General features: G+C 37.3%; 3 protein-coding genes across 5 annotated transcripts; all 3 read left to right on the top strand.

Moving 5' to 3' along the window:
• The first annotated feature begins 7,492 nt into the window (after positions 1-7,492).
• Positions 7,493-13,579, top strand: LOC130747020 (glutamate receptor 3.4-like). 3 transcript variants are annotated; one of them, XM_057599830.1, is made up of 7 exons: positions 7,493-7,768; positions 8,317-8,759; positions 9,224-10,569; positions 10,755-11,032; positions 11,182-11,213; positions 11,309-11,718; positions 12,618-13,579. In XM_057599830.1, exons 2-7 carry the CDS (start codon positions 8,468-8,470, stop codon positions 13,071-13,073), a joined length of 2,814 nt encoding a protein of 937 aa, XP_057455813.1. In that variant the 5' UTR covers positions 7,493-7,768; positions 8,317-8,467; the 3' UTR covers positions 13,074-13,579. The 3 variants fall into 3 exon arrangements, with proteins under 3 accessions (XP_057455813.1, XP_057455815.1, XP_057455814.1); XM_057599832.1 differs by having other exon boundaries at positions 8,268-8,759; XM_057599831.1 differs by lacking the exon at positions 7,493-7,768 and adding an exon at positions 7,872-8,020.
• A 2,600-nt stretch (positions 13,580-16,179) lies between these two features.
• Positions 16,180-19,869, top strand: LOC130747019 (septum-promoting GTP-binding protein 1). Its single transcript, XM_057599829.1, has 6 exons — positions 16,180-16,641; positions 16,785-16,905; positions 17,013-17,109; positions 17,244-17,283; positions 17,391-17,474; positions 19,296-19,869. Exons 1-6 carry the CDS (start codon positions 16,303-16,305, stop codon positions 19,458-19,460), a joined length of 846 nt encoding a protein of 281 aa, XP_057455812.1. The 5' UTR covers positions 16,180-16,302; the 3' UTR covers positions 19,461-19,869.
• A 1,450-nt stretch (positions 19,870-21,319) lies between these two features.
• LOC130747018 (uncharacterized) lies at positions 21,320-23,772 on the top strand. Its single transcript, XM_057599828.1, has 2 exons — positions 21,320-21,767; positions 23,277-23,772. The coding sequence occupies exons 1-2, from the start codon at positions 21,444-21,446 to the stop codon at positions 23,454-23,456; spliced, it is 504 nt and encodes a 167-aa protein (XP_057455811.1). The 5' UTR covers positions 21,320-21,443; the 3' UTR covers positions 23,457-23,772.
• The last annotated feature ends 1,051 nt before the right edge of the window (positions 23,773-24,823 follow it).

Here is a 24,823-nt window from a genome sequence, read left to right as displayed (position 1 = left end):
GGTAACGTGGGTGCGGTGTTCAGGAATCCCGCTTCATATGTGGAATCTTGAGTGCTTCAAGTACATGGTTACCCAACTGGGAGATGTTGTCAGGATTGATGATAGAACAAAAGATTTCTCAGAACTAGAATTCGCACAATTGCAGATCAGAACTACGGCCCTGGACATTGTTACCTTAGCAAGGAAAATACTGATCAATGGGATTACATACACAATAAGGGTGATGGAAGAAGTGGGTTCATGTGCTCAACAATGTTGTTGTAGTATAGTGGACTCAGAGGAAGATGATGAGGATGGCTATTCTGATTGGTCCATGAACGGCGTTGCAATCTCGCCGGAAGCTTCAGAGGTGGGCGGTGCCGGTGGTGATTTGATTTTGGAAGAACTTAACGGCTGCCATAATTTGTTTGACTGTTACAATCAATCCCTTGATGGTAGCAAAAATCAAGGGTCAAACATGGGGGCGGTTATTGCTCCTGCCAGTAACGAAATTCCAATCATGGGGGAATCATCATGGGAGGAAAACGTGGGGAATATTGATAAGGAGGTGGGCCTGGGTGAAACAGAAAACAATGAAGGTGTTAACACTGAATTTGAATTGCAAGGGGAGGGCATTGTTGGGAATGCACAAGGGGAGGGCATTAATGATATAACACAATTGGTTAATAAAGAAGTGGGACCGCAGGTTGAGGGAGATATTGTTGGTAACAATATTCAAATTGAATTGCAAGTGGGGGGCAGTATTGGAAATGAACAAGGGGAGGATCCAATCCTAAATTCTAATTTGGGTGTGGGTAACGCTGGGTTGAGTATGGGCCAATCTATCTCTGCTCCTCAAGTGGGTCATCCTGACCCGGTTCAAGAAGTGGATAACGCTGGTGAGAACGCTGTTGAAGCACTCACAGATAGCGTTGTCTTCTTTGATGGCCGAAAGAAAGATCGAAAGAAAAAGAAGATGCAACGAAGTTGCCCCCAAACGGCGTTAAGCCCTCGTGCTTCCCATCTTTCGTTCACTTTGCTACGACGGCCTATAAACAACTCACGGAAGAGTGACGTCGATGAGCAAGCTGAACCTTCATTCCCACATAGGGCAGAGGGGGGAGAACGACGGGGAACCCAACACTTTATCCCCTCCAATAACCACTCTGGTTCAGGCTCCGGTGGTCATAGCTGTCAGCAACCTGTCTGGCTGAGAGGGGTGGAGGATGAAGCTAGGAAGATATGGGCGTTAGGGATGGAGTTGGGGGTTACTGCAGTTGGTGATGAAGGAGGTGTAGTGTCGAAATTAGTGGATTTGGAGTGTAGAGATGCTCAGGAGGCTGGTAATATGGCGGGTTTGGAGCCAAGAAGGAGTACAGATGGTGATCAATGAAGATTATGTCCTATAATGTGAGAGGTTTGGGGAGCAGCTCCAAGCGACAGATAATCAAAGAACTAGTGGCGAAAGAACAACTTGATATGTTGCTTATTCAGGAGACTAAGCTTGAGGAGGTTAGTTTACGAGTCGGTTCTCAGGTTTGGGGTGATTCAAATTTTGAATGGCAGACCTCTCCGGCAGTGAATAGGGGAGGTGGGTTATTGTGCATTTGGAAGCGGGGTGCTTTTGTTCTCCAGAATTGTGTGAGAGGACAGGGTTTTCTTGGCTTGATAGGGACTTGGGGTGATATGCCCGAGCCTTCTGTGGTGGTGAATGTTTACTCTTCTTGCAGGATTGAGGAAAAACGAAACTTATGGCGTGAATTAGCGGACTGGAAGAGGAGTTGTGGTGTTCAGTTGTGGTGTATTGGCGGGGATTTCAATGCAGTAAGATCGGAAGGGGAGCGAAGGGGAATCACATCAGAGGGGGGATCACAGAGGCGAGAAATTATTGAGTTTAATAATTTCGTGGAGGCAATGGAGGTTGTAGATTTGCCATTAGCAGGTCGCAAGTACACATGGTACAGGGCAAATGGACAAGCTCAGAGCAGAATTGATAGATTTCTTATTTCTCATGAGTGGTTGTTGCAGTGGCCTAACTGTGAACAAGTGGGTCTTGCTAGAGATATTTCCGACCACTGCCCGTTGTTATTGAGATCTGTGTTTCAGGATTGGGGTTCGAAACCTTTCAGGGTGTTAAATTGTTGGTTGGAACATCCAGGTTTCTTGGGTCTTGTGGAAAAAACATTGGCAGAGAATCAGGTGGTTGGTTGGGGGGCATTTGTGCTGAAGGAGAAATTGAAACGGTTGAAATTGAAACTAAAGGATTGGAATAAGGAGGTCTTTGGGGATTTGCGGACTAGGCGGAATGGAGTGGTACAGAAAATTAATGAGTTGGATCAAAAAGAAGAAGTGATGGGGCTGTCCATTGAGGAAATAGATGCAAGAAGAACACTAGTTAGTGAATTTTGGTCGGTTCTGAAGCATCAGGAATCCCTTCTATATCAGAAGTCTAGATCTAAGTGGCTAAAGGATGGGGATCAAAACACCAGGTATTTTCATTCTTTAATTAATTGGCGAAGGCGATCAAATTCAATTGTAGGATTGATGATTGATGAAAATTGGGAGGAGGATCCACAAAAAGTGAAGGATGAGGTAAGACAGTATTTTGAAACGAGGTTTGCAGCAAATAGTTGGGCTGGCCTGAATTTAAATGGTGTTTCATTCAAAACTATATCTCATGCCGATAATGAACTCCTTACTGCTGGGTTTGATAGTGAAGAAATTAAGGTGGCTGTCTGGGATTGTGGTGGGGATAAAAGTCCTGGCCCTGATGGTTTTAATTTTAAATTTATTCAGAAGTTCTGGGTGTTGCTGAAGGATGATTTTCACAGGGTGCTCAATGAATTCTGGAGTAGGGGAGTGTGGCCCAAAGGTAGCAATGCATCATTCATAGCTCTTATTCCTAAGGTGAGTTCTCCACTTGGCTTAAATGATTTTAGGCCTATCTCTCTGATTGGGTGTATGTATAAGGTGGTCTCAAAGATACTGGCATTAAGGCTGAAGAAGGTATTGTCCAAGGTCATTAGTGATTGCCAGTTTGCTTTTCTGGGGGGGAGGAATATGTTGGATAGCGTGGTGGTAGTTAATGAAGTCCTGCATGCTGCAAAAAAGTTGAAGAAGGAAACACTTATTTTTAAAGTTGACTATGAGAAGGCATATGACTCTGTGAGTTGGGAGTTTTTAGAGTATATGATGGGAAGGATGCACTTTAGCAGGAAGTGGATTCAGTGGATTATGAGTTGTCTCAAGTCAGCTTCTGTATCTGTGCTAGTGAATGGGAGTCCCTGTGAGGAATTCAGTATGAAGAGGGGTCTTCGGAAGGGGGATCCACTTGCCCCATTTTTATTCCTAATAGTAGCTGAGGGTCTTACCAGTTTCTCTGCACAAGCAGTACGTTTGGGCAGATTTATGGGGTTTGCGTTTGGGGGAGATTCAGAGATTGGTGTTTCCATGCTACAGTTTGCAGATGATACAGTATTTATTGGAGATGCAACAGTCCAGAATGTGCAGACAATTAAATACGTATTGCGGTGCTTTGAGCTTATTTCAGGGCTTAAAGTCAATTTTCATAAGAGTAAGCTGGCAGGGGTGGCAGTGGACCGACATAGTTTGGGGCAGTTTGCAGCTATTCTTCACTGCAAAATTATGTCTACTCCTTTTGTGTATCTGGGAATACCTGTAGGAGGCAGACTGAAGAGTCTGGCCTTATGGGACTCAGTTATTAAGAAGATGAAAGTGCGTTTGTCCTCTTGGAAGCAGAAACATATTTCATTCGGGGGTCGTGTGTGCCTCATACAGAGTATTTTATCTGCCTTACCATTATTTTTCCTTTCCTTCTTTAAAGTTCCAGTAGGTGTACTTACAATTTGTACTGGAATTATGAGGAGATTCCTTTGGGGAGGAGTAGAAGGGGATAATAAAATTAACTGGGTTAAATGGTCGGAGGTGTGTAAACCAAAGGAGCATGGAGGATTGGGTATAAAGGATTGGAGGTTGTTCAATATGGCGCTTTTAGGGAAGTGGAACTGGAGATTCTTGACAGAGCCTGATAGCTTGTGGTGTCGTGTGGTTAAGGCAAACTGTAATACGTGTGGTGAGTCTTCATGGTGGAAGGAAGTTCAGTTGACTCGCTTTGAGGAGGGGTGGTCCTGGTTTGAGCATAGCTTACAGAAAACTGTATTCGAAGGAAATGAGACACAGTTTTGGACAGAGAACTGGCTTGGATCTGGTTGTTTGGAACTTCGGTTTCAGCGCTTGTATAACTTGTCATGTCAGAAACGGGTATCAGTAAAGGATATGGGTGTGTGGGAGAATGGGGTGTGGCGGTGGATGTTTCGATGGAGGAGGAGATTGCAAGGAAGGGATGTAGGATGGCTTGAGGAGTTAATGGTTGTTTTGGGTAGTGCGCGGTTAGTAGAGGATAAGCGGGACAGGTGGGCTGTGGACGTTGGAGGGGGGAGGATCTTTTTCAGTTAACTCTTCTTATGTTTTTTTGCAGGGACAATCTCTAGATGAACCAGATCCTGTATATTCATGGATATGGACTGCGCCTGCACCCTCCAACATGAAAGCCTTTGCGTGGCGGGTAATGTTGGGAAGAATTCAGACTCGTGATAATCTGCTCAAGAGATGCGTTTTAAATACTGCTGCTGAAGCTCTTTGTCCATTATGTGGGTTAGAGGAGGAGACATGCTCGCATCTGCTCTTTTCATGTCGTCATGCATTGCAGATATGGTATGAATGCTATGCTTGGCTGGGTATCTCTACAGCTCACATTCCATTACCAGAGGTACATTTACTGCAATTTGCTTCCACAGGAGGTAGTAGAAGACAAAAATTAGGTGAAATTACAATCTGGTTGGCAATTATTTGGACCATGTGGGGACTGCGGAATAGGGTAATTTTTAAAGGTGGTGAGGTGGATACAGCTCAAATGTTGGAGCAGATTCAACTTAAGTCTTGGCAATGGTTAACAGCTCGATTGGTTGATTTTTCTTACTCTTGGTTTGAGTGGAAAATGAATCCAGGGATGTGTCTCCTGTCATTATGAGAGAACTGGTTATAATATATGACAACTATTCTGCTGAATATGGTGCATGTGGAATTGCTATTTTGCTATCCTGCTGAACTAGTTATAATATATGTCTTTCTAGTACACTACTGGCCAGTGGATTTCTAAGACTGTGCTGTTTTCAACTTGCTGCATGATTTGCTCCTTTTGGACGTTTAAGGTGCTGAGACTTGGAATTAAAAGGGTGAGGGGGTATTATTACACTGGGTTAGAAGTAGTGTTTGGTATTTGTAATCAAATTCTTGGGGTGTAACATAGGCCTTTTATTGTGTACTCTTTGCTTTATTGAGGCACAATTCTAAAGCTTTATCTGTCAAGGGTGTATATTTTTTCTTGTTTGTTTTTGTTTCTATTATCTTTGTATTGGGTTGAAGTACCCCTTGTACTTCATATCAATATATTATTTGGCTTATCAAAAAAAAGATAGAGCACATGAATTTTAAATTTTATGTACTAATTTATTTGTACGAATACAATTTTTTTTTTGAACCCACAAATACCAAATTAATATAAAGATAGAGATATTTTTCAATGAAAACAATTTTTTTGGTAAAACTTATAGAAACACAACAACAAAAAATAAAAAATTAGTATTTGATAAAGTTTCAGAACAATCATGAAAAACTAGTTTTGAGAATTTATATTTTTTTAATTGATTAACTTTAATTTCTACTAGTTAATCTTTAAAACTATTTGATAACGTGTTATTAAATAGTTAATTTTATCAAATAGGGGTATATCGATGGTGATAATGATGGTGTTGGTGGTGGTGGTGATGGAGGTAGTTGCAGTAGTTGTGGCAGCAACACTGGTGGTAACGATGGAGTGGTGGTAGCAGCTGTCGCAACAACACTGGTGGTGGTAATGGCGATTGTGGAAGCGGTGATGATGGTGGCAGTGGCGAAGAGCGGTGATGGACGGTGGTAGTGATGGATGGTGATGGTGGTGGTGGTGGTGGTGGTGCAGGGCAAAGGCTGTGATGGTAGCGATTGCAACGATGGCGTTTGCAGAGCATGGTGGTGATAAATGAATATTTTCAACTAACTAATACATTACAATCTTATTAGAGATTAATTTGTATGCACCGACGGTGTAAAAAGTTTTACACCATCATTCCATCACAACCTTCCATTTTCTATTTTAGATATTATTAAATTAAAATTTAATTGTGAGATAACAAAATGGAGGGATGTGATCGAATGATGGTGTAAAACTTATTTACACTGTCAGTGCATAGAAATTAATCTCATCTTATTAAAATATCAAACAATTTATCATTTAGTGTATAAAAGTGAGTTAACGGATAGTCAAAATAATACAATGTTAATATTAGCACAAAAAGTGGATAACGTTATCAACACTATAAGCTTATAGCCCAATATAGTACCAACTACCAAACGACCCTTATTGTTTTAACCACATATTTATACTTCTAGCACCCAATTTCAATATCTAAATGGATGGACAATTGGACATAGACATATCCATTCCTCTCAACCGTGCAACTGTGCAAGATTCCACAACAAAATCATGGAACATGAGGGGCACAATAACATCAACACACTTTGTCATAGTCGGTCCTATCCGTCAACCCGTCCCGGCCCAAGCCTTTAGGGCCGGGTTGAACCCGGCCCGATCATTATAAGAGACCAACCCGGCCCGATCATTATAAGAGACCGGGTTCGGACTAATCTTTGAGTTACACGATTTCGAGTAGGGTCGGGTTCGGGTTGACACTCGGGTCACCCGGTCCGTCCCACATATATTTTTTATAAAATTTTAATTTATTATAATAATTAAAATGTGATACATGGTGCTCAAATTTATCCTACCATGTGGATGAGATTAAAATGTTTAACATCTACCTTATAAATTAAATAAACGTTCATCGAACTATGGACACTTTCATGCTCTAACAAGAGAAAATCATGTGTGTGTATTATGCACATGTGAAGACAAGTGAAGAATGATCAAACAAAATGAGTGACACTTGTATATAGATCAAACAAAATGTAAACCTCTCAAGTGCAATAGATTATGAAAGAATTAGATCCTTTCAAGTTCTTTCTTTTAAAAAATAGTTTCAACTTATGACTCTTTAAGTATGTTATTATCTTTAAATTTTACAATTAGTATCAAATAGTCTTAGACTAATTATCTCTCGGGTCAACCCGGTCTCGTCCTACATAGACCCGTCATAAATTGGACCCGCATAATGTTGGGTTGCTTCGGGTCTAAAGACGAGTTAGGGTCTATGAATTGGCCCGGTCAATATTTAGGGCCGGGTTAGGATTAACCAAAACCCGTCCCAACCCGTCCCTTGTACACCCCTACTGTGTCACACTATCAGATCATGTCTCTCTCAATGTTTCCCAGTGCCTCATGACGTTTTTGTTCACAAGAGGTATTATAGTAATTCCACATTCCTTGGTCCAAACACTTGGGTTGTCTGCGTTTGCAAAACAACCGCACAAAAAAATCTCAGTGCTCCAGTTATGTTCTGTCTCATTCTATTTTTACTATAGAATCTGAAAAAGAATTAAAACGTTGAAATCATGAGTTGAGACATGTGTGGTATCTCTTTAAACCCCGACAAATTCCTCAAGTGATGATGAACTGCATATGCTTGAAGCAGAGTGAATGATTCTTTTCTTTGAGCTTCAAACACAGTTAACTATGTTCCTGCACGACACTGCTCCTTCAAGTTACTCAAAAGAGGTAAGCTCAGATACCCTCTTTTTCCTAACTTGTTCTCTAGGTTTCTGTCACTTGTTGTATTCTTTTCTATTTATATATTAGACATGTGGTGTGGGTTTGGCGTATTCAAGACACCACCAACCATATTTATATGGTTTCAGAGGCTTCACTTTGGGGTTTCTGGCTATGATTGGGCTATTCTAGTTCACATGTATGGGTATTTAGAAGAAACAAAAGTATGGATATGCCAAAAATTCTATTTTTACCATCTGGGTAAGATGGTACCTTGTTTTAGATTCCACATTGTATATTACATGGATTGTTTTTGTTGAGTGCTGAGTTCAATTTTTCTGTTTTTCCTCTCTTTTTGTTGGTTACATGAATGAATTTTATTTACAATCTTTGGACTCATTGGCTTTCATTCTTAATTTAACTATGATGAGGCTTAGTTTCTGTAGTTCTTTATTGTGCTGCTCCTGAGATTGTTTGAACTTGGCTGTGCTTATTTCTTCTCAATTAGTGCTGCTGGCATGAAGTACTGATAGCATGTTTGGTTTCTCGATTTGTAGAGAATCAAAGGGACATTTACTCTACTTGTAGCTTCTAAGCAGAATTGATTCTACAGCATTTCATTGAGGAACCAAACATGCGATGAAGAACTGGAGCTGAGAATTGGCTTTTTGTTTAGCTTTTTTATCAAAGTGAAACCCTTCCGGCAGCATGGTTATCAGCAGAACATTGTTCCTTTTGGTTTTCTGCTTGTGGATTCCCTTGGAAGTGGTAGGGAGGACAGGACCTTCAACTACCCCTATGAGTTCTATTTCTTCAAGGCCAAAGGTTGTGAAATTAGGAGCCTTGTTTCCTTTGGACTCTGTCATTGGAAGATCAGCTAGACCTGCAATTATGGCCGCCGTTGATGATGTTAATTCTAATACAAGCATTCTTGCCGGCATTGAACTCCAAGTTATTGTACATGATACAAACTGTAGCGGGTTTATTGGAACAGTGGAAGGTACTTGCCAAAACTGGAAATTTCAGTTGCTACAAGATGTTTCTTAGATCAGTTTGTTTTAATTTAAACTATCTCCACCATTTCTATAAGATCTCATAGTTAACCTCTTAATCAAACATGAATAATCAATATTAGTTAGAGTTAAGTTCAATCTTGACTGTTCATGTTTGAATGACCTCTGTCCCTCTACGTGCATTTACATTGTAAAATTATTTCGTCTCAATTGCTTCTCAATATTGCTAAATCACATTCTCTTTTGGCTCCAACATAATTGACTCAATGAAGGATAACTGTGGTTTAAACGAAAAATATCACATTCTCCCTGACTGCGTGCACCGAGAAATGAATCTTTACAGGACTAAAAACATTATGCTTGATTCATATTTATGTCTCTTATTGTTTCCTTTTCGTGTGTGTGTGTAAAAGAAGTAAACAAGCTTTGATTACTTTTGTTGATCATGTAGCTCTGCAGTTGATGGAGAATGATGTGGTAGCTGTTGTTGGTCCTCAGTCATCTGGAATAGGCCATATCATCTCTCATGTTGCTAATGAACTCCATGTACCTCTTCTGTCATTTGGGGCAACTGATCCAACTCTATCAGCTCTGCAATACCCGTATTTTGTACGTACTACGCAGAGTGACTATTATCAGATGTTTGCAATTGCAGATTTAGTTGATTATTACAAATGGAGGGAGGTGATTGCCATTTATGTAGATGATGATAATGGAAGGAATGGAATTGCTGTATTGGGTGATGCTCTGTCAAGGAAACGCGCCAAGATCTCTCACAAGGCTGCATTCCCTCCTGGAGCCACAAAAAGTGAGATCAGTGAGTTGTTAAGTGGAGTAAACTTGATGGAATCGCGGGTCTATGTTCTTCATGTTAATCCTGATTCTGGTCTTGCAATCTTTTCTATTGCCAAAGAGCTAAAAATGATGGGCAATGGTTATGTTTGGATCACTACAGATTGGCTTCCTTCTATGCTGGACTCGTTAGAGCGAGTTGAGACTAGCACAGTGAATCTTTTACAAGGGGTTGTGGCTTTTCGTCATCATATTCCTGATACTGATCTTAAGAAGAATTTTATCTCAAGATTGAAAAGCCTTAAGGACAAGGAGACTGCAAACTTCAATTCATATGCATTTTATGCATATGATTCTGTTTGGTTGGCAGCTCGCGCCCTTGATGTTTATCTTAATGAAGGTGGAAATCTATCTTTTTCCAATGACCCTAGGTTGCATGAAACAGAAGGAAGCATGTTGCATTTAGCATCGCTTCGTACTTTTTCTGGTGGTCAACAGTTTCTGCAGACAATTTTGGGGATGAACTTCACTGGTCTGCGCGGTCAAGTTGAGTTTGACATGGACAGGAATTTAATCCATCCAGCATATGATGTTCTTAATGTTGTTGGTGCTGAATTGCATAAAATTGGTTACTGGTCTAGTCACTCTGGTCTTTCAGTTGTGGCTCCTGAAATTTTATATGTGAAAAACTCATCTAATACCTCTTCAACAAGTAGTCATCAACTTTACAGTGTGATATGGCCTGGAGAGGCCAAAACTACACCTAGGGGATGGGTATTTCCCAACAATGGAAAGAAACTGAGAATAGCAGTTCCAAACCGAGTAAGCTTCAAGGAGTTTGTTGCTAAAGGTAAGAATCCCCCATGGGTACAAGGCTATTCCATCGATATCTTTGAAGCAGCCTTAAAGTTGTTGCCTTATCCTGTGCCGCGACAGTATATATTATATGGAAATGGTGAAAGGAATCCTAACTACAACCAGCTTGTGGAACGGGTTGCACAGAATGTGAGTTTCTAAATCTTGTGTCAGCATTGGTAATATATGGTTTAACAAGTAGAATTAAAATGGTTTAATAGGCTGCACAAAATGCGAGTTTCTACAGAGTATGAAATTTCAATGGCTGGTTCAAGGACATACCCTCCTATGTTTTTCAAATTCTTATATTTTAACTTGGTCCTTTTCTTGTTCAGAACTTTGATGCAGCTGTTGGAGATGTTACAATTGTGACAAATAGGACAAGGATTGTGGATTTTACTCAACCTTTCATGCCATCAGGGCTTGTTATTGTTGTTCCTTTCAAGGAGGAGAAGTCAAATCCTTGGTCTTTCCTTGTGCCATTCTCTACCCAAATGTGGTGTGTCACTGGTGCTTTCTTTCTTTTCGTCGGAACTGTTGTGTGGATTCTCGAGCACCGTCTCAATCATGAGTTTCGTGGTCCACCAAGGAAACAACTTATTACAGTCTTTTGGTTAGTAATTTTTTGAACCATTTGAAAGTCTTTTTATCTGAATCATTTGGTTGATGATACAGATAAAGATCATCTTTGTGATAGACTTGGTAAGAGGGTGCATAACTTAAAGTCAGATATTTTTACTGAGATTAATTCCTATTTTACAGGTTTAGTTTCTCAACAATGTTTTTCTCACACAGTAAGTACCTAGATTCTCATCCACACCACTTAAATTTTTACATGTTACAATCCTTATTTCTATGGTGCATGGTACTTATTTGCTTTGTTGCTTAGGAGAGAACACTGTGAGTACTCTTGGGAGATTGGTGCTAATCTTATGGCTTTTTGTGGTGTTAATCATCAATTCAAGCTACACAGCTAGCTTGACATCCATCCTCACAGTGAGGCAACTATCATCACAGATTGAAGGGATTGACAGCTTGATCTCGAGTAATCAACCAATCGGAATCCAAGAAGGGTCGTTTGCGCGGAAGTATCTGATAGATGAGCTCAACATACCCGAATCTAGGATAGTTACTTTGAAAAACATGCAGGGCTACATTGATGCCCTTCAGCGTGGCCCGATAGGTGGAGGGGTTGCAGCAATTGTTGATGAGCGTCCTTATATTGAGGTCTTGATGTCCAGCACCAAATGCAAGTTCACAACTGTTGGGGAAGAGTTCACAAAAAGTGGCTGGGGATTTGTAAGTATCATATTTTCATGTCCATGGTTCAGGGTTCTATATTTTATCTCTACCTTTGCATTGAAATATGTGGTGTTTCATTTCTGTTGGGACTTGATGAGTTATGACTATTCAGAAGACACTCAAGAATTTCAGGTTGCTTTGTGTTATGATGCTTCTGTGGCTATTCATCAAGGAAATTGGTTTTTTCTAGATTAAAAGGCTTTCCCAGTTGTTGAGAAGTCTCACATTGATAAGGTCATGGTCAAATAAGTTCATATATAGGGTAGAGTATCCCTAAGCTAATTTTTGGGGTGGAGTTAAGCCTATACCAAATTCTAAGATGGTAACAGAGTCTATCCTGAATTCGTTTATTGGGCCACCCATAAATACCTCACCCGCATATATGTCCAGTCTTGCAACTTCACGATCCGGATGTTCAACCCTTGGCGTGAGGGCGGGTGGTGTGTTGAGAAGTCCGACGTTGACCAAAGTTATGACCAAATAAGTCCATATTTAGGGTAGAACAATCATCACCCCTAAGTTAGCTTTTGAGGGGTATCAAGATATATTGGTATGAATATGCCTTTTAGTTTTCTCTCAGAAAATTAATAACTAGTGACTAAAGAGTTGTTGTAATTTCGATGGTAGTTGAATTTGGTATGCTATATATATTCATAAACCAGTCATTTAGCTGTTCAAACTGCATCCTTTGATTAGTCTCCGTGTATTTAACCCTTCTCCCTCTCTTCCCAGAAGAAAATATACTTCTGCCTTTTGAGTGATTTTGTTACATAATGTTTTAATGTTGAAACTTTCTACTTAAAAATAAGTAAATAAAGTTTTGTGATCTAAGCTCACACATGAACATTCTTTTAATATGATTGTGCTTGGTGTAACATTTGTTTCTCTGATAACAGGCATTCCAGAGGGATTCTCCCCTTGCTGTTGACTTGTCAACTGCTATCCTCCAACTCTCTGAAAATGGGAACATGCAAAAGATTCATGACAAATGGCTTAGCATCAAGGGGTGTGTAACCAATGGTGTTGATTCAAACACGCTATCTCTGACAAGCTTCTGGGGCCTTTTTACTATATGTGGCATTGCATGTGTCCTTGCTCTGATTGTATTCTCTGCTAGAGTGTGCTGTCAATATAACAAGAGCCTCAAGTCTGAGGAGGATGATGAAGAAATTCAACCAACCAGTTCCAGAAGGACAAGTAGAACTTCTAGCTTCAAGGACTTGATCGTTTTTGCAGATAAAAAGGAAACAGAAATTAAAGAGATACTAAGGCAGAGTAAGAAAAGGAGGCACAGCAATAGCTTGGACTTGCAATCCATTTCCACCCACCTAAAGTCACCCTCTGCATTATGATTGATGCATTGATTGCACTCTTTTTGTTTTTCTTCTTTTAGTTCTATAGTGATAGTGTTGGCACAAATTAGTCTACACGTGTACGTATATTATTTCCTTCTTGGCAAGGAAATTGTGACTGCAAGAATGTGATTAATCACAATCTTTAAAAAATAAAAGTTGGTTTGATTTTCAAGTCACATACCCTGAATTTGGACAATGATGATGCGTATGCCTTTGTTGAGAGAAGGGTCGACACGAAAATATACCCCAACCAGAATTCCCACCCTTGTGGTTGTGTGCTTCAATTGCCTAGTAGTATGATGTTTAAGACTAGCCCTTTCAATGTAGCCTATGGTGTTAATCCTTACAAGTTAAGTGTCATTCATTCAAGTGTAGTGTAAGTTTAGTTGTATAATGATTTCATTTGACAATGAGTCTTGATGCGCTAAAAACATTAGCGGCAGTTAAAAATCATGTATGTCTAATGTATGTTTAGCAAAAAGTGCGTATGCTTTTCTTTTTCATTTCACAATCTGTTAAGTGATATTTATTCAAGTGAGTTTTACTTTTTTTAATTAACAAATTATTTATCATACACAGTGTCAATATTCGAACACTTATCAGCATGTTTAAACCGTGAAGGGAGGGCACACACCCATGCTATGACCCTCACACCCCAAACTTTTCAATTTTAGTTTTTTACATGTAATATAAATGTATGTGAGCTGCACAAATTATTATCGACCTACTAAATTTTTTGATTTTGCCCCTTTATTATTAGTTTCAAAATCCTGCTTCCGCCACTCCACTGTTGTTTCAGCCACTCTGTTTAAAAGACATATGGCCTGATTTATACAAATATTTATGTTTTTTTGGTACATCGGAAAATATACGAATATTTATGTTTAACGCTTCTCTTTAATATAAATATAAAATAAGGAGCGAATTATAGCTTTATAATATGATCCTACAAGTTTGAGAGCCGTCCTCTTTCAATTTTTTAAAGACTTGTTGTAATAGAAAATGTTAATGGAATAAACTGATATTTTTTTCTTGGGGGAAATTAAGGTTTAGTTGATGTCATTGTTTGTCTGTTAAATAATAAAAAAAACAAAAACTAAGAGTGTGACTTGTAAGATATTTCTCAATTCATATATTCTTATTATATTCATGAATCTCCAATTTAACAATGTATGCAAAAACCGCATTGCTCATTCAATGATATTGTAATTTCACTGCACGGAATTGTCGCTGGTAAGTTAGGAAAATGAAAGCAATTCATGATTTATCAACTCAATGGGACCATGCACGTGTTTCTATGGCAACACGTGTTCAAATGATGTTGTCTTGTTGTTAAAAATCTTCCTTTTTAACTCAAGAAGAAAAAGAAAACATACATTTTCACCAATCGATCATCGATACCCTCAATTTGTGGACATTTACAATTTGTTTTTTAGCGTAAAATGTAGATTTAGTCAACGTTACAAGGAATATAATCAGAAGTGAAAAGCTTTCTTTAATCGACATATGTTAAGGAAGGGTTGCTTTGGTGGCCAGAGACATCAATTGAGCAACCGCCACCTGTTTGGGGTAATTGAGCAGTCACTATCACAATCACTAGCAAAAAAACAAGCCAAACACGAAACGCTTCTTCCATTTAATATTATATAGTAGTACCATATAGTGAATCAACCAAACACTTGTAAAATAAAATAAACAATATTTACAATATCGACTTAAATAAAGAAAATATTTTTTATTCACACATATTCCACCTTCATATTTAGAGAAATAGGAATATGAGATAAAAACAATAGAGTTATATATTAAACCCTCCCGTCTTTTTTATAAGAAACACTTTATAAATTTTTCTTGGTCCTTTTTATAAGAAACACTAATAAAATTAAGTCAAATAATCAATATCAATGCAAAGGGACTTATTCCCAATACAAAAATATGAAGGAAAATTGCAAGCATCCAATAGGTATGATCAACATTTATGGTAATTAGCATGATTATTCTTGTATAAAGGAAAAAACATCATTGAAATTAAGCATAGTGGTTAATTTTATAAAAAATATTAGTTTCCTTGGTTTGTGTGATTTTGTCCAAATTTTTCTTATAAAAAGAACGGGATGATGAATGATTAGAAAAATTAGAAAAGTATGAAAAGTAAAAATGAGAGGAAGGATGAAATTACATATCATGACTACTCATTCATTTAATTTGTTATACAACATTTAAGAAAGGTGGCTGGATTTTCTTAAGTAATAGTAAAATACAAAATTTGTAGTCTATTTATTGTAAATATTTTTTTGAAAATGTATTTATTGTAAATATGATTGGTTCATGTATGACATTGATGATTTAAGCCAAATTTTACATATAGTTGTTTGGGCAACCCTAAAAAATAAATATTACATTTCACTTGACATTATTCATTTAAAAAAAAAAAAAAACTAACTTAACATTATCGTTTGACACGAGAGGTGGTCCTAATTCACTAAGATTTAGTAGATGAGGATACATGTATCTACACACACAAAATGTGATGGATATGATTAAGAGTGTGTCTAATTTCATCTTATCGTGTTTCATTCTAACTCAACCTCCCACTAAGATAATTCTTTTCCATGATAAATAAGATATGATAAGAATGTGATTGTGTGATCTTATCATAGTGACACAACAACCAATAAGATATGATCGATTATACTAATATCAGATGTTTCTTTAATTATATGTCCATCAAAATAATTCCTAAATGGGCCGATAATTAAGACCTGATAGATTGATTGATTGAGCATATCTCAAAAACCCCATATTTTTGGAAAAGAACGTAAAATATGTGTAGAATAAACTAGTAAAATGAACACAAAACTAGAAGCAATTATAGCCACTAATAATCAAAAGAAATAAATGATTCTTGGAAAGAATGGACAGTGTCCATGCTTTAACGGTCAACCATGGCGTTAAAGTAGTGACACTAACGTTGCTGCAGTGCTGATATCAACCAAAAAAGTCGTTTGTGACAAGTTTTGCAACTGAAACATGTGAAATGAAATCCCCAAAATACCCTCAACATTTTCAAAACCATGATAATACTACTTGACACACCCTCACTTTTGTTTTTCATGGCCTAAGTGTTTGCTCTTGTGTTGTGGCCATCCACATTCCATTCTCATTTCTCACACTCTCTCTATCTCACTTTTCCTTAATTTCTCAGAAACAAAAATAAAAACATAACATGCCTCAGTTATGCCGGGAAGTTGGTAACTCCACCACGCTCCGGCGGCGGTTTCACCACCGTGTCTCGTTGCTCCGGCGATGTATCCTCCGTGTCCTCCACCATTTTCTTGTCTGCTCTGGGAGGAAGCCTACCAATGCTGCCTATAGGATGCTGCATCCGCATGTGGCATTGCCTTCTCCGTCGCCGCCGCCGGATTTTTCTGCTGTTGAGGCTGGCCTTGGAGGGGTGCTGGTTGCGCCTCCGCCTGTGTTTCATACTCATGATTTTGAATCTGATTTGGTTTCCCTCAAAATCAGCTTGTTGGGTGACTGCCAAATCGGAAAAACCAGCTTTTTGGTTAGTTTATATTATCACACAAGCAACCATTTTTTTTTTTGCCCTGTTTAATTTAATCTGAAAATGGGTTGATTCAGAAAATGATTTTTTGTTGTTATGATTTGAATTTAATTGTTGGGTTTTGTTTTGATTTGATTTTTCAGGTGAAGTATGTTGGGGATGAAAAAGAGCAGGGAGAATTGCAGAGGAAAGGGCTAAATCAGATGGACAAAACTTTGGTTGTGGAAGGGGCACGTATATCCTATTGTATCTGGGAAGTACAAGGTAGTGAGAGAAAATCTCAGATTGTTTTTTATGATTTTGGGATTGTTTATGATAGAAAGGTAATGATCACTGATTGTTGATTGTTTATGTGATTATTGTGTATGCAGGGGATGGAAAAACAGATGACCAAATGCCAATTGCTTGCAAGGACTCTGTGGCAATTTTGATTATGTTTGATCTAACAAGTCGATGCACATTAAACAGGTACCTCATTTACTATATAAACTAATTCAGATTATTGCTTTTCTAGTAGCTAATTGGGATTACTAATCAAAGAAAGAATTTTCCACCATTTTATTTCTGGGATTTGTGTTTTGATTGCTGGTGTTTGATTTCAGTGTTCTGGGATGGTACAAAGAAGCAAGGAAATGGAATCAGGTACACACATGTCATTTGGTACTAATATGTGATTATACATGATTGTAGCATGTGGATGCAGAGGTGTAATTAAGGATTTGAGAGTGATGTGTGTTTAATTTTTGTAGACTGCAATTCCAGTGTTGATAGGAACCAAATTTGATGATTTCATTCAGCTCCCAATTGATCTGCAATGGACCATCGCCAGTGAGGTAATGATTCATCCATCACCAATTTACTATTACAAGTACACAGTTCAAGCATGATCTTCCTTACAAAAGAAACAAGGGTATGATCTTGGTAGTATAATTGGTTTGACAATTATTTTTCTTTACAAAGAAAAATTGCATTCTGTTAGTGACTTCAATTGCTTTTATTCCTAATCATGTTTTAGGAAAAAATATCAGAAAAACTAAAGTTGATCACAACTTGTACCAATACCCACGTTTTGTATGAAAACAACCACCATCTAACAGTCCAAAAGGTGTGGAGGGGGATTCTAGCTAGGGGTGTTCGCGGATTGGATTGGATCGGTTTTGAGGAGAAAAATCATCCGATCCGATCTCATCGGTTTTATGATTTTGTCATCCAATGGATTTTTTACTAAATTCAAATCCGAACCAATCCGATTCAATCTATAGCGGTTTGGATTGGATTGGATTGTTCGGTTTTTGTTTCACTTTTTTATACTTTGAAATTGTGTTGTATAAATTTTAAAAATATATAATATATGATAAATACAATGATACAATTTATAACATTAATATAACATTCATAAATTATAACATAGTCAACATATTTTAAAATTATGATTATAATTGTTTACTTTGATGCATGTATATAGTAAATTTTGATGCATGTGTGATATAATCAATATATATACAATAAATATGTACTATGTAAGTGTAAATGGAATGATATATGTATAACTAAAAGTATACATTTTTGTGAATGTTCGGTTTGGATTGGATTGGTTCGGTTTTGGAAATCAAATCCGAAATCCGATCCGATCCAATAAATAATTTCGGTTTTTTCAATTTTCAGTCCGTTCGGTTTTCGGTTTGATTGGATTTCAGTTTTTTTGGATCGGTTTGTCGGTTTTGTTTGGATTGGTTCGGTTATGAATAGCCCTGATTCTAGCCCAAGACATGAATGCCTTAGAATCCTATAGAATGATCTATTCAGAAGACTAATCAATTTTGTACATGTTTTCCTGAGAAAAGATAGATAAAGGACCAAGAAACTTTTTTGTTGATGCTTTTAAAATTATCTATTTTTGTTTTCCATTCTTATGATTAAGCTCCTACCAACTATTTATAAATGTTTCTTTTCGGTTGCAAAGTCTCTTCAAGTGAAAGGGATTGATGAGATTTCTTTAGACATTACTTGCTGACACTATTAATTTCCTTGTAGGGTAGGCATGTTAAAGATAATGTTAATTGTGTGAGACCAAGTATAATCACACACGTGCATAAAGCATAATATATAAATTTGGACCCCTTGTAAATTGTAAATGAATGAGTGAATAACCAAACTCATCCCTCAAAGATTAGGCGATCAGCAAGTTAGTCAGAAGGAAATACCTAAAAAATCTTTTTTTATGTTATGTCAATTGTCTAGTATATAGAAACTAATTTGATTGACATTTTATCTGACAATAAGGATTAACTCGAACGATGATTTACTAATTCAAGGATCGTTACTTATATGTATTTTTCTTCTTTTAGAGACTAACTTCCCTAACACTTACACTCTTTTATAGATGAATTTGACTTTTTTGCACTATTTAGGTGTCTAGTATTATTATTGTTATATTTTATTTTATTTTGTTAAATGTGGACCCCATTTTCCACCATAAGAATACAGACACTGCATGTTTGATGAAATTGAACAAGGCAAACAAGCCCACTCACACCCCCATGCCCATTTGTTTGCTAGCAAACCAAGACATGTTACTAATGTGTTGAGCTTTGAAACATGTCATTTTTTTCATGTCATTCAAGATAAGATTTGATTTGATTTTTATGTAACAGGCAAGAACATATGCAAAGGCCCTCAATGCCACTCTATTCTTTTCCAGTGCAACTTACAACATCAATGTGAACAAGATCTTCAAGTTCATCACTGCGAAGCTCTTTGACCTGCCATGGACAGTGGAAAGGAATCTAACTGTTGGGGAGCCCATCATTGATTTCTGAACTGTAGATTACATGATAGCACATATGTTTTTGTTGCTTCAAAGTGTTCAAAAGTCAACCGGGTCACAAGATGTTAGTCAACCTCACACTCTTGGGGCGATCGAGTTGTTAGATTTAAACATGTCACTTCCGATGAGGAATAAAATGCAAGTGACAAATAAAAGAAATGGAAAATGCAGGAGAGGACTAAGGTTACCAGCATATAAAAAGCAGAGCTTGTGCATCATTGAGTACATAAATTAGTCAATGATGTTCTTGTCTTGCTATGGAGGAATTGCTCTTTGAAGTGTCAAAAGTACTTAGAAAATGAGATGATGAGGTCTCTTAGCATGTTTGTTTGAATCAGTTTCTATTTCTTCAGAATTAATTCGAACATTCAAAAACTACTCCTGGAAAAAGGATTTTCAAAGACACTTTAAATATTTAGCAGAGTAAACCTTGTACGGAATCTCCTTTTATTTCCTTTTAATTTCTCACCCAGTTTTGAAGTTCTGGTAATCAAAAGCTTCTTCTGAATAAATAAATCATTTCACATTAGTTTTCATTGTTTCTGTCGCTCTCGGCTTAGATATTTTTGGATTGATAGAATTCTGTTCAACCGAACCTCACACTACTCATGGGATTTGGATCCTCTCCATCCAGCTTCTCTCCATCCTCTCTCCATCCAAATCTGAGCCATTGATTTAGAAATTTAAAGGCTTGGATCAATTTAAGAAGAGAGAGAAAAAATGAATTGTATTTAAAGGCTTGAATCAATTTAAGAAGAGAGAGAAAACATGAACTAATCCTCACCTTTAAAATTCAAAATCAATGGCTCAGATTTTAGATGGAGAGGGGATGGAGAGAAGCTGGATGGAGAGGATCCAAATCCCTAATCATGTGGTTTTTAATATCATGCAGTAATTGCCAGATATTATTCAAAGATTTTGGGTCTCAAACTGATTGTTTGAATAGTGTATTAGGGTCATGTTTAACAAATTTATTTTTTTAGATTCAAATTTATACTCTCGTCCTTAAAATGTCTAATTTACTTGCACAAAATTATTTTGAATTTAATTGTGTGTATTTTATCAAAATATCAATATAAAGTTATATTTTTAATCAAAACAACTTTTTTATTTATACTTATAAGGAGTAGTTTAGTTGGCAATGTAAGTTGAGTGTGTTGGAAGAGCTTTTAGGATCAATCTTTGTTCCGGTAATGGACACTCAAGAAAGGAGTAGACCTCAAATCCTAGCACAGCTAAAAGATTGTAATAGCCTAATCCTCTGGATAAAATAAATCAGCAAAAGTCTTTTACAATGAGTGTTAAGTCCCCTTTTATAGAGGTTACGTGATGTCTTTTACAATGGGCTTGTTGGGCCGCACTACACTAAGCTCAACTCCCTTACATGTGTATCTCGCCGCTGGCGACTATCCTAGAAGGGAGGCTAGGTAATTTCCAAAGTCCGTCAATTCGCCATAGGCGAGCCCCGTTCTCTTGAGGGCCTACTGCCCTGAGCAAGCCCTTCTAGAGCATGAGAGGCTCGCCCAGTCCAATCCCCGCACAGTACACTTGAGACAGAGATGAATAATCTTAAATGTGACTAGATTACAAATTTAATATTTTGCATTGAAAGTCTGAACGAATACTATTTATAAATAAATAAAAGAATCTTTCCTATTCATCCAAAAAGTAAAAATAAAATTGAATAATCAAGTCAAAGTGAAAAAAATATAACCACTAAATTAAGCTATAAACATATACATTCATCATTATAACATTAACACATATATATTGAACTCCTTAAGAAAATATTAATCTATTTTAAGTAAATCATAATTTCTTTTGAATAAAGAAGGATCCATACAATACAAACCCCCTAAAGTCTAACACATGTGAAATTTTCAATCCTACAAGATCCCACTTTTTCTGCAACCCACCAATCTCTTCTTCCATCTCCCATTCCCAGTTCCACCATTCTCAATCTCACAGAGCCAAAATGGGTTTCGTGTCGAAGCTCGTAGACGCCATTCTCTTCCTGTTCTTCCTTGTGATAGCAATAGTAGCTCCTCTGTTTGATGCTCAGTCATGTCTCCCTCTCTCTTACTACCCTGATTTCCTTCTCGACCTTAACAAATGGTACACACAAGAGTATGGTGACTACCTTGTTGTTGACAAACCCCATTTCTTCGTTGGTCTTGTTTGGCATGAGCTTCTCTTCCTATGGCCTCTTTCGCTTCTCAACCTCTATGCCATCTTGTTTTCTAAGCCATGGTTCAACACCACTTGCTTGATCTTTGGTGTCTCTATCTCCACTTCCATGGTATTGTTTCTCTCTTTTGAATGGCTTATGAATGACCCATTTTAGAATAAATATTAATAGGATCTCACATTTCTATGTTTTATGTTTGGATCAAGAAAAGTTGAAGTTTTTAATTTTAATGCATAGCACAATAGTTACTAGCAATCATTATTTTAGCTTCAATAGATTTGTTTACAGGAATGTATTGGTTGTTGTTAGATTCATCCTTGTTCTTTGATCTGTTTGTGCATTGCTAAACATTTTTCATTTGGAGATAAGTAAGGTTTTGAATTGGGGTATGCAATGCAATTGGCTGCAAAGTTTTAGATTTTATTAGTGACTTGTGCAATTTTTCATAACTTCAATGGTCATGATTTAATTGTGAATGTAAAAGCAATTTAAAATTTTGAAGACAAGCTTAGCTGTTAAGATGTACTAGGATAGAATTGGATGTTATTCTCTTTTGTTATGTTTGCATTTGGTGCTGTTTTTTAGCCCGTTTGGATGAGAACCAAAGAGCATTTATCGGAGCTTATATAGTGTTTTTTCTAATAGATAACCTCCTTAAAATTGCATGATCTAGCTATAAAATTGGGATCGTGCAATTTTGTTGCTTAGATTTAAAATTTAATTATGACATATGGTCAGGGTATATCTGATGGCTTTTCTAAGTTACCATCCTAAGCTTGTTCTCTCTGCTTTTGCTCTGCACATTGACATTTATTTCACAGAAGCTGGAAGTATAGTAGTGTCTATCCTAGCCATTGATGGTGTTACAAATCACAATAGGAACTTCTTACAGTTTGATCTGTTGGTTGTTGTTAGATTCATCCTCGTTATTTGATGTATTTGTCCATTGATAAACATTTTTCATTGGAAGATAAGCAAGGTTTATAATTGGGGTATGCACTTGGCTGCAACATTTGGATTTTAGTGGCTTGTGCAATTTTTCATAATTACAATGATCATCATGATTTAATTCTGATTATGATAGCAGTTTAAAACTTGAAACAAGCCTGGCTGCTAATGCGTACATAGAAATGGACGCTTTTCTCTTTTGTTATGTTTGCATTTGGAGCTGTTAAAATGATGATCAAGCTTGTTCTCTAAGTGCATGTTTGGAAAATCATTCTACAATTCATTATAAAGTCAAAATCAATTTTACGGAGAAACTTCTAGGTTTCTGTATTGATTATGATGAAAGAGAAGTTGATCCAAGCATGCTATAAACATGATACTGAAACATATGTGGGGTTGTACAATTTAATAGCTTTGATTTAAAACTTGATCATAACCGGTGATCAAGGTATATCTGAGACTTTTCTAAATTACCGTCTTAAGCTTGTTTTCTCTACTTATGCTTTGTCCAATAACACTTATTTCACCGGAGTTGGAACTTGGGAGTATGATAGTTTCCATCCTATAGCCATAGATGGTGTCACAAGTCACAATAGAAACTTTTTTCAGTTTGTATAATCTATCTATGTCTTGCATTTAGTTTACATTTTTTTGGTTATTTGTGGGTTGCAGGTTGCTGTATTATCAGAAATGATAGGTTCCCAAAAGGCATCTGAGAAGCTATTAGCAATGTACTACCCTTTCATGGGTTTGGGTGTTTTAGCTGTTCTGCGAGGCGTGCTTGCACACTCCTCCAAGTCTGCTTCAGCTATTGGCAAGAGATCTGCAATGGCGAGGAAAAAGCGAGCTTGAAACTGTTAATTGTTGAATCAAACATGAGAGAGCATGGAACGAGAGCCACACTTTGAGGTGTGACGGGATTGAGTCATGCAAAATTCTAATGTTGACTTTGTATTTGATTCTCTGGGTTTCCATTGGTAACCCATCTGAGAAAAAGTTTTGTATCAAGTAAACTTTAGATTCCATCATGTTGCACACTTCACCATTGAAGGAATAAATGGTAGCTATTGGATAATAGGTTCCGGTGGTGGGTTAACCTAAATGATTATTCAAGGTGACCCACTGATTTAGGTGGGTTAACCTAAATGATTATTTTGAAATGCTGCAATTTAAACCCCTTCAACCGCTGAACACTTAGTTTGAGGCTAAACCTCCACTAGGAGAGCTAGCTCCACTAAGATGTGGATGTTCCCTTGAACATGAGCACTTGTGATCACACCAAAAAGAATATAAATTTTAGTAAAATCAATTGAATTTCATAACATTAGTTTGCAACACTCATTTTTTCCATAAATGTATTCAAATATAAATCACATTACTTTAACTCATGTTTACCGTAGACAATTTTAGTAAAATCAATTTTGTTCAAATGAGCTAACTCTTGATTGCAAATTTGTGTTTCCCTTTCGTTTGCTTAGAAGCAAATCGCTTGTGGTCCTTTCAGTATTAAGGGTCTTTGCTTGCAGTCATTTAAGCACGAGACATTTCTTATTTAGCTTTGATTATTAAGGATTGTAAGAATATTGCGTTAGCTTTTGATTCATTTCAATTTTTGTTCGATCGTCCTAGTGATAATTCTGTCCGGCTAGAAACGCTAGCTCTTTTTCTAACTGAGGTGGGCGGAAGAGGTTTCACGGGGTATTCACTCTCTTATTTAGATTAACCACTGATGTCTCAATGTTTAAACCCAGGTAGTTTGTTATTTTAATAAACATTTTCTTCAAAATAAAGTAATCAATTATGCTAATGTGTTGATCCAAACACATACTCCATGTATAAACTTCACTACTAGTTGATTAGTTTGCAAAAAAATACTTCAATGTACAAAGGGCTAGGGATTAGTTTGCAAATTAGAAAAATTATATACACAATAAGACTAAAACCCTATAACAAGCATAAACCTCTTTTCCCCTTTGCGTTAGGGTTTCCCTAGGATCTTCTCTCGCACAGTTCAAATGGCACTACGCCGACTGGTTTCCTCCCTCGATCCCGATCTAAGTTACCACCGCTCAGCATTCATCCTCGGTTCTCCCGATGGAGATGGTGAGAACTCCGACGGCATCTTTGTGTGGGGAGTGGTTTGGGTCTGACATGTTGGTACATGAGAGTCCGGAAGGAGGGGAACGACAATATTTCTTGCAAATTTAGCTAAGAAATCC

This window comes from Lotus japonicus, chromosome 3, assembly GCF_012489685.1.
Source record: "Lotus japonicus ecotype B-129 chromosome 3, LjGifu_v1.2".
Lineage (NCBI taxonomy): Eukaryota > Viridiplantae > Streptophyta > Magnoliopsida > Fabales > Fabaceae > Lotus > Lotus japonicus.
Note: the sequence above shows the minus strand (reverse complement) of the source record. Positions and strands in the feature narration are given on the sequence as shown.